Source organism: Mizuhopecten yessoensis, unplaced genomic scaffold (genome assembly GCF_002113885.1).
Source record: "Mizuhopecten yessoensis strain PY_sf001 unplaced genomic scaffold, ASM211388v2 scaffold4359, whole genome shotgun sequence".
Lineage (NCBI taxonomy): Eukaryota > Metazoa > Mollusca > Bivalvia > Pectinida > Pectinidae > Mizuhopecten > Mizuhopecten yessoensis.
The window spans coordinates 644,667-654,966 of NW_018405506.1; the positions used below are offsets into that span (position 1 = coordinate 644,667).

General features: G+C 39.3%; 1 protein-coding gene across 1 annotated transcript; it reads right to left on the reverse strand.

The window, feature by feature from the left end:
- Window positions 1-1,047: 1,047 nt before the first annotated feature.
- LOC110448857 (universal stress protein in QAH/OAS sulfhydrylase 3'region-like) lies at window positions 1,048-7,343 on the reverse strand. Its single transcript, XM_021495330.1, has 4 exons — window positions 7,136-7,343; window positions 4,580-4,663; window positions 3,525-3,616; window positions 1,048-3,233 (listed from the first exon to the last, which is right to left on the reverse strand). The coding sequence occupies exons 1-4, from the start codon at window positions 7,203-7,205 to the stop codon at window positions 3,039-3,041; spliced, it is 441 nt and encodes a 146-aa protein (XP_021351005.1). The 5' UTR covers window positions 7,206-7,343; the 3' UTR covers window positions 1,048-3,038.
- Window positions 7,344-10,300: the final 2,957 nt, after the last annotated feature.

Consider the following 10,300-nt stretch of genomic DNA (forward strand, 5'->3'; position numbering starts at 1 on the left):
GACGACTGATATGCCTTTTTTGCTGCACAACTCTGCATGTATCTCTTTTGGCAGTATCTATACATCACACTGTGCTTTGCTATAGGGGTCTATTTCAGGTTTAGTCTAAACCTTCATTTTATCATTGAAAAATAGCCACAAGTAACGAGTACATACCATTCAACAAAAAGTAACTTGTTCAATTCTTGTCGGATGATTTCAAAATGTACACGTGTATTGTTCTAAAAATGTTTTTGCAGTAAGTAACGGCGCTAAACTATTTCATCGCCCTTTCGTTCATGTATGGGACCTGTGTGATGACAGAATTTATTGAATGGCCCTCGTATTAATATATATATATATTTATATAAATTGATTTAAATCAATTTTGAAAATTGGGTTAAGGAAAACAAATGGTATCTATTGGCCATGTATTAGAATATGTTTGCTTATATAGGTACTTTTTTGTATACTTTACTGACTTGTATTAGAAACTTAATAACAAAAACCAAACAAAACAAAATAAAATATGTAAAATTCTTGTGAAACGTGAAAATGAAATAACATCGACAGTCCTTGTGTTGGTTAAACATAAGAGAACTGACACAGAGAGTTTCTAAGTAACTCATCAGGGGATCCTCTTACAAACCTCTGAAGAGGTGAAAATACAAGGGAATTACTAAGGATCTGTTTTATTTAATATTAAAAACTGTATTTTATATGAAATCAGCTTCATGGTTTTGTTTCTTCCGTAGGTAACATGTTGAACCCGAGATAGAGAGATACAGTTTAATCATTGTAAAAGACTGGAAGGTGTCTAATTTTATGACGTATCTAGCAAAGTTGATCAAAATTAGTAGCACAAGACGACGGAGACACACTATAACATGTCATAGAACACTACACTGTACCACTAAGTGTGTATACCGGTACATGTATGTATTCATAGTTCTATTTGAAATGTATGGTAGCAATATATGCACTGTACTGATAGACCGAAAGGTAAAAAAAAATAAAAAGGATTTATTAATTTTAATTCGAAGTATATCTGATGAAACATTTAGGAAACTTGTAAATAGGATATTTATTGAAATCTTTATGTAGCACTTATAAGCAAAGAAATATTAAATACTTGAAAATGAGAATGTTTACTGGTATATCCTCGCCCTGGAATGTGACCACGCACGTTATCAGAACTATATTTGACAACAATAACTGATTACTGAGTGAAAAGATACGCTTTCAAAAATAACAAGGTTATTTTATCACTTTTCCACATGCATGTTACTGAGAGCTACTAATTGATTTGATCTTTTCTTCTAAGCAAAAACGTAAGATTAGTTTGAATAATTAATTATACTGCAGATGGTATTGCTTAATATGTCACGTACAAACAATGACAGGGCCAGACTTTATATTAACCGAGAACCCATGTCTACAGTGTCTAAATCAGACATGTACATAAAACTTGGATATTTCAGTTAAACTCATATTACAATGTCGTAAATGAAAAGTGAAATATTGGTTAAATTCATATAATTGATATTGTGTAAGGAGTTATGGCACCATTGGGCCTGATTAGGCTATTTTGACATGAGTCATTGATGAGTCCTCAATAGAAAAGAGGCCATATTGTTTAGAAAATAAAATGTAAACAGAAACTCGCTCTCCTCATATATACCTGGGGTCGCCTATGCATGTGCCTGCTAATTGAGTTTTGATCTGATTTAAATCTTCCGTCAACAAATCACTGCACCACCAAAATAATATTAAACGTGCTGAAAGAAAATAATCGGGATTGAACTTTTTTTTCAAATATTGTTTTCCGTGAAATGCTTTGTAAGATACAGCAAGTTATTCTCGGGAAAACAAATCTTCTGCCATACTTTTGTAAGACGAAGAATAAAATGGCGCAGCAAAATCGACCCCATCTGAAAAAATTGCCATACCTCGAAATCGAGTCAATACAAGTGTATGAAATTATTTTGATATAATGGTTTAGAAATGTATCAATTAGACCCGGTAACACTTAAAAAAAAGTATAAAATTGCATGAAAAAAATAAATCTGGTTGAAAACAAATGTGTTTGGCCCTACGCTGTATATATATCAGAGTGAATCTGGTGGTCTGAAAACACTCACAGGCTATATATCACAAGTGGAAGGCATACATTATACATGGCATGGATCACGTACACAGATCTAGAGGTGTAGTACATGTAGATGGCGTGTTTAATGCCGCATATTTTAATTACACTTGTGGATTTAATCTTAAACGTTTATCTACGTGTGCCGTTTACATAGTGCAGTGTTTTATCTTGCTTAGTCATGCCAATATGCCAGCATGAAGCATTCCAAATATGAAATGTGAACATTTGTAAGATTAAAAAAATATACTTGGACACGGTACATAAATCACCGATATGCTGATAGGAGTAAAATATAATCAATCTAACGAGATTCATCAATAACGTTGAACGACCACACTGAAGCCAGATCAGATCACATCCAGGAAGGATACATGACGTAGAAAAGGAGATAGCTAACGCACCCTTGTCAATGTGGAGCGGTTTGTGATGTTCTGTTTTCTGATAGCGTCGCCTAGCAACGTTCAGACACGATGACGTATCTTTAAGTATTAAAATAACTCTGGTCATATTTCCATTATTTACTCATCTATGCCACAAAGACATACAATTATAGCATACCAGGTTACGTTTAGAATAAAGGTTCTGTAATGGAAACTTCAAACATGTCTGATGACATCACCCGGGCAACAAGCCAGACCATCGATTACAAACCGACACTGAAAAACAAGTGTAATGAAAGTTCATCACATTATACAGGGTAGTCACTATTACATAAGTCACCACAGTTTCCAATGTTGGGCGCATACAACAGATTGGTCTAACCTTTGCACCGGAAGTTACGTTCATCTCCATCATGTGGCCTTGATCTCGTGAACATTTTACTTCTCCAGCGATCATTAGAAAAACGCAACTGAACGTATTGTTAATGGTAAGCTTAGTTTGAGAACAATATTCCAAATCATATATGAACTTAGGTACGACAAACCAGGACTGGACAACTGGCGTGATGGATCACGTGATCGCTTACACTACCGAGTAATGTCCGCCGGACTTTCCCGAGTCCACGCGTGCCTGTCACTATGCAGCCTGCCCCAGCCCGATTAGCAACATCTACGATAGCGTGACCTGGCTTCTGTGAGTATTCTATCATAAACTCCGCTGGTACCTGCAACAGGAAACAATACGAATTAGTTATCACACAGATTTTGGAATGTTGATTGTACTCTCAAGATTATTTCATCATTAAGGAAAATACATAAATGATGAACGCCTGAACGTTTAAATGTTGGGCTTTTAAATGAAAAAAAAACAGTACTGTTGCTTTTACTGAGTTGATAGTTGCAATGATAGTTGCACTGTGTTGCACTGCAATTTTAGACACTTAACTGTATCAATGTGTACCTGTAATTAGTATACCCAGTATAGGATCATGTATACCGGTCTACCAAACACTTACCCCGGCTCCCGCAGTCTTGGCTGCCCATTTATCCTTTAACGCAGTGGTGTTCTCACTGACCTCTCGCTGGAGTTCAGACACTCGACCTGGACCTGTGGATAATGTGGATCACGTTCAAGTTTTGCTGAAGTAACACTGAGTTATATTTTACATTCAGCTCATTTCGATGAGAGGGTATACCTATGACTGCACATTCCTGAGATAGAAAAGTCAAATGAACGGAGTGTCAGTATGGGAATACTCAAGAAAAAGTTGAGAACGTCTTCTTTTACGTGTTTAGTTCTACGTGTAACGTCCTACATGTATGTGTTTACTAATGTTCGTATATTTATACGTAATATGTTCTTTTGTCACATAACGTGCTGTTTTATCCAGGACATATTTGTTTGCGTATTAACCCATGTAATATGACCTATCAGCCCTGTGAGTGATTGTAAGTTTAAATTGTTTCCATTGTGACGTCACGCCTCGGACAAGTACACGACGTCACAGACTTACGCACTGGAGTATACATTTCAAGGTTGCATGAAAATTATCGTTTTACACGAACAAATGCCACAAATCTTGATTATGTGAGCGTTTTCATTTAATATGAAATTTATGAAACTCGTCACGAATTTTTCATTTTAGCTCGCCAAAGTCTCGCTAAATTGAAAATTCTTAGACTCGTTTCATAAATCTCATATGAAATGGAAACTCATGTAAGATCCTATATATACATATTAATAAATGAACACTTAAATACTGTACGTACGCCTGTGAGCACAGATAAAATTATCTGAAATGCATTTATAACACTTAAACCCTCTCGATATTCATGCGAATGTTTGAATATTTATGTGAAAACTGTGTTAATGTTCTTAAGTTCCTCAAACCTCTCTTGATATTCTTGTTTTGATTTTGATGCAATTGATATTTTCAAACAATAGTAATATTCTTTATTTGAAAAAAGCAGCTCATTTTCATTTTTAACTTAACAGTAGTACAATTATGTTGAAAAGTCATCCCAGAGGTGTTTCCAAGTACAGAGAAATGTTATATCAATAGATAGGTACTCATGTTGTAGTCGTAGAGGTATATTTCCGGACAGTGAAGTAGGATCAACTTGACTCCGGGCTTGTAGAAATTCTTCATGTACCCTAGGGAGATAATATAAAAACAATAGGGTAAACACTACTGAATCAATGACATGTGAATGCACTTTTTTCGAGGAAACAACATCTTATAGAAGATAACCCTAGCTTTGGATACAGCATTCAGGTATGTAGGTTAACACGTTTCCTGGCGAAATGACATTGTAATGTAGATATATGTTTCCCAGGGAAACCATTTTAATGTAGAAATGTGTACCCCCCATGGAAAGTAGGGCAACATCGTAAAAATTAAGGTTGGTACACTACCCCAGGGGAGACAACATTGTAGTGTAGGTAAATGTACCCCCGGGGAAAACATTGTAAACTGAGGTTGGTACACTGCCCCAGGGGAGACATCATTGTAGTGTAGGTAGATGTACTCCCGGGGGAAACATTTGTAAACTGAGGTTGGTACACTGCCCCAGGGGAGACATCATTGTAGTGTAGGTAGATGTACTCCCGGGGGAAACATTTGTAAACTGAGGTTGGTACACTACCCCAGGGGAGACATCATTGTAGTGTAGGTAAATGTACCCCCGGGGGAAACATTGTAAACTGAGGTTGGTACACTGCCCCAGGGGAGACAACATTGTAGTGTAGGTAAATGTACCCCGGGGGAAACATTTGTAAACTGAGGTTGGTACACTGCCCCAGGGGAGACATAATTGTAGTGTAGGTAGATGTACTACCGGGGGAAACATTTGTAAACTTAGGTTGGTACACTACCCCAGGGGAGACATCATTGTAGTGTAGGTAAATGTACCCCCGGGGGAAACATTTGTAAACTAAGATTGGTACACTACCCCAGGGAAGACATCATTGCAGTGTAGGTAGATGTACCCCCCGGGGGGAGGGGACAATATTGAAAAATTAAGGTTAATACACTACCCCATGGGAGACAACATTGTAGTGTAGGTAGATATACCCCCGGGAGATATATTGGTAAACTGAGGATGGTACACTACCCCAGGGGAAATGACATTGTAGTGAAGATAGATGTACCCCCTGGGGGAGGGACGATATTGAAAAATTAAGGTTGGTCCACTACCCCATGGGGAACAACATTGTACTGTCGATAGATGTACCCCCGGGGAAAACATTGGTAAACTGATGTTGGTACACTACCCCAGGGGAGACAACATTGTAGTGTCGATAGATGTACCCCCGGAGGAAACATTTGTAAACTGATGTTGGTACACTACCCCAGGGGAGACAACATTGTATTGTAGGTAGATGTACCCCCGGGGGAAACATTGTAAACTGAGGTTGGTACACTGCCCCAGGGGAGACATCATTGTAGTGTACGTAGATGTACTCCCGGGGGAAACATTTGTAAACTGAGGTTGGAACACTACCCCAGGGGAGACATCATTGTAATGTAGATATATGTTTCCAAGGGAAACCATTTTAATGTAGAAATGTGTACCCCCATGGGTAGTGGGGCAACATCGTAAAAATTAAGGTTGGTACACTACCCCAGGGGAGACAACATTGTAGTGTCGATAGATGTACCCCCGGAGGAAACATCAGTAAACTTAGGTTGGGACACTTCCTCAGGGGAGAGAACATTGTAGTGTAGGTAGATGTACTCCCGGGGAAAACATTGGTAACCTGAGGTTGGTACACTTCCCCAGGGGAGACAACATTGTAGTGTCGATAGATGTACCCCCGGAGGAAACATTTGTAAACTGATGTTGGTACACTACCCCAGGGGAGACAACATTGTAGTGTAGGTAGATGTACTCCCGGGGGAAACATTGGTAAACTGAGGTTGGTGCACTACCCCGGGGGAGATAAAATTATAAAGAAGATTAAGAAAACCTATGCATAACCCCAGGGAATAGCACGCACATCTATCCAGGGGAGATAACTGTGGCTTTGCACCAAAGTTATTCTAACATTAATGCAAATAAATATATACTGGATGAGGTAACACTGAATTTGAAACGTTGGTTTGTGGTTTACTAAACCTTGCAACAGTTAGGTCATATGAAGACAGGTGTCTGAGGAGACACCACCGGAATGAAAGAAAGAGTATGGAAGTGAGAGAAGAAAAGAGAGATCAAATGTAAAACACGGGATGAAAACCTAATCAATAGAATTTTACCTTACTTTCAGGATGCGACAGAAATGTCCAACCCGTAATTTATAACACGAGACTCTGACCGAGAGTTGGATATTTTTCTGTAACAACCTCGAGGTAAGGTGATGAACATTTTATTTTTGTCTCAACTCCGGTATGTTTGTAATCAAAAGGAAATGTGGTATATGCATATCGCCATTCAATTTTATGACATCACATAATAGCGCGTAATATTAAGCACGAGGCTGTCTCCCCATATCATAATGGTTCGTGTGAAGGGTGGGAGAAAACGTACATCATAAGCTTGATAATTAAATATTTTTATCCTGGGGGAACAATACTGTGACTTTAACTTTAAGACCACATCTCCCCCTTTAGATATGTTTTATACTTACAGTCGAATGCTTGGTCAGCATTGTCACTGCCGTCCACAGCTAGTATCACGGGGGGTTTGGAGTCCGCCATATTGTCTGGTTAGCAGCAAGTACTGATAGAGTGGTGATTATAGTGTACACAGATACCTAAGATGGTGTAGCGACCCTTCTCGCACCTGTAAACACCTGTACTGGATATAGGACACCTTACTTACTACGTACGGATCGGAGGCTAACAATACCGGGGTCCTACAGAATGTATGTGAGGTCACGTCTAGGTCAGTGACAGCAAGGATATACAATAAAACTAGCCACGACTAGGACAACTACCTAACTGATTTGTATGCACACACACTTAGTTGATTTATATTTTACCTGGAAGAACGTACACGTTAGAGCTTGATTTTAAAGCGAAATTGCTGATAAAAATATCTGCAGCATTTTGAACTTTAAGGTAACTGAAAATCCTTATTTTGACTTCGATAATGTTACTGAAACGTTTATAATCTGCTCGAACACGAAAAAAATTGTAATTTGTTTGGCAAACTCTCGTCACAATAAGCATCCGACGAGTAAGTCTAGGGTCTCTGCTTCGATCACTAATAAGGTCCGCATATGGTTTATCTGTGTACTGCTATTGTATTGTAGGTACGTATACATGTACACAATTTATTGTGCTGACATGGGAAGTAGAGATGTCGCTTACTTGGGAGTTATCTCCCGTATACCTACCATGTCAAGCTCTCTCCCAACATTGTAACTCTACCCGTTAGTGTAACTTAACCACTTGTGTAAGTCTTACCACAAGTGTAACCCTACCCACTTATGTCACCTTCCCCACTTGTGTACCCCCACCCACTTATGTCACCTTCCCCACTTGTGTAACCCCACCCACTTATGTCCCCTTCCCCACTTGCGTAACCCTACCCACTTATGTCACCTTCGCCACTTGTGTAACCCCACCCACTTATGTCACCTTCCCCACTTGTGTAACCCTACCCACTTATGTCACCTTCCTCACTTGTGTAACCCTACCCACTTATGTCACCTTCCCCATTTGTGTAACCCTACCCACTTATGTCACCTTCCCCACAAGTGTAACCCTACCCACTTATGTCACCTTCCCAACAAGTGTAACCCTACCCACTTATGTCACCTTCCCCACTTGTGTAACCCTACCCACTAGTGTATCCCTCCACAGTAATGTAGCCCTACCCATTAGTGTAACCCGGATTTTATATATCTGATTAATCTTTACCTATGCGTTAAAAAGACTACCTGAATCGAACGACGTTTTATGTTTAACGTCATGCATATTCTCAATTTTTGTTTAAGAGTGTTTGGTGTCAAAAAGAGCAACTGCTACGACAGACGCAGATGCCAAAATCTCTGCTGGGTTTCACTTGACGTCCTTCTGGGTTTCGCTTGACGTCCTTCTGGGTTTCACTTGACGTTCTTCTGGGTGCCGTGTATTTTTTTTGCTGGGTTGAAAGGCGGATTTGCTTCGAAAGACATGGTGATGCAATATGTTGGACTATCTGTTTTCTACTTGCAAATATGTTTGTCTCCAAATTTCATGAAATAAAGCTGTTCTAGTATTATTGTATAGTTTAAATTATTGCTATTCCCTCAATGACAGTTTTGTTTTCATTTATCAGCTAAAAAACTCATTAGCAAATGTGATGTCGTCATATACGACAATGTCAGGCGCGTTATTTGTAATCCTTGCATCTTTCAGATCGGTTGAAGTTGCTCGGCAGTGAAATTGCAGCCCTGCGTGTTTCGTGCAAAATTAAGTTTATTTGGTCGTCTATGATGTAACATTTTCTACTTAAGTATTGTTCCTATATCAGATTCGAGATTACCGTATCGACTTGGGTTAGCCTTTGTGCGATAATGAAGCAGTCATTATACAACTTCCGCTTTACAAAGGGGTAAAACGTATTTAAATAACTCAAATAACTGAAAGAGGAAAGCGACAGCTGAAGGAATAAGGACAACATTGTAATTGCACTTTGATGAACCGCATCGCAGAATTAAGTTTGATGACTGATATCGCAGATGTACCAAACGTTTGAAAATCGATGTGATATTCTGAAAAAGCAATATTTAAAGACATCATTGCTTATCTTAAGCATAAATTCATTGGTTTCAGAAACTTAGTCGGAAATTTGTTGAAGTATGTTGAAAACCTGCTAAAAGTGTACAGACACGAAAACAACACAATATAGTTTGAGGGGTTTTGTGTGGTCTTTGTGCAACTCTCCATATAGAGACATGATACATTACCGTTTGAAATAATGAGGAAAAAACCCATTCAATTGTGTACTTCGTTGTAGAGTTAATTCCCCTGCCGTACATGTCCCTGAAGGTAGGGCGTAATAATTGTATCTGCTGGTAGTTTCTACTCCTGCTTGATGCTCAGCAATTTAGGAGTGGAACGACTGGTTTGCCCGTTGTCAGTATAATGTGACCGGGTGAAGTGTGCTGTTGGGTGTCTTCGGCAGTATGTTTCAGTGAGGTAGCACTATACAGTCGGCATCAGTTCCGCGCTATCACAAGGTGACAAACACGAACATTTCGCAGCCTACCAAAACACACACACATACACTATCCGCATGCATCTTGCACACATGAGAGGCCGTCCTTGGATGACTATAATATTGATAGGACGTTAAACAACTAAACCAAACCAAACCAAACCCTTGCCGTACAAAGTTCATTCCCCTAGCGTTCAACACATTTTCCCCCTTGACGCTTTGGACACCGTGTATTACATTATCAATTACGAAAACATGAGTGGCAATTACGAACCTACTCACTATTATAGTTTGTTTGTTTGGGGTATAACGTCCTCGCAACAGCTCATATGAGGTCGGGTGCCCAGGGAGACACCGCCCGGAACAGAAAGTAGATAAGAACGATTACAGGAACTATAGGAAAAGACAAAATAGTCAAAGTGTTGCAATGGGGCAGCAGTGTTAGACCCTCTAATGCATCAATCCCGCATGGGAGCCCACATTAGTTGCCTTTTACGAAACCACATAGCCAGTGGGATAGAGCAGGGTCTATCCTTGATTTCTTCAATGCCCCCAAAACAGAAGACATGGAAGAAACCTCCCCGCCCCCGATTCTGACCGGGGGNGGGAATTCACTTTTTCATAAACAAAGACCACCGACAACAGA

What these genes read in the sequence shown, in the direction of transcription:
- LOC110448857 (XM_021495330.1), bottom strand. Translation starts at nt 7,205, where the DNA reads ATGGCGGACTCCAAACCCCCCGTGATACTAGCTGTGGACGGCAGTGAC. An exon ending in TGCTGACCAAGCATTCGACT is followed by an intron (nt 4,664 to 7,135) that starts GTAAGTATAAAA and finishes TTATCTCCCTAG; the next exon opens with GGTACATGAAGAATTTCTAC. An exon ending in CCAAGACTGCGGGAGCCGGG is followed by an intron (nt 3,234 to 3,524) that starts GTAAGTGTTTGG and finishes TTCCTGTTGCAG; the next exon opens with GTACCAGCGGAGTTTATGAT.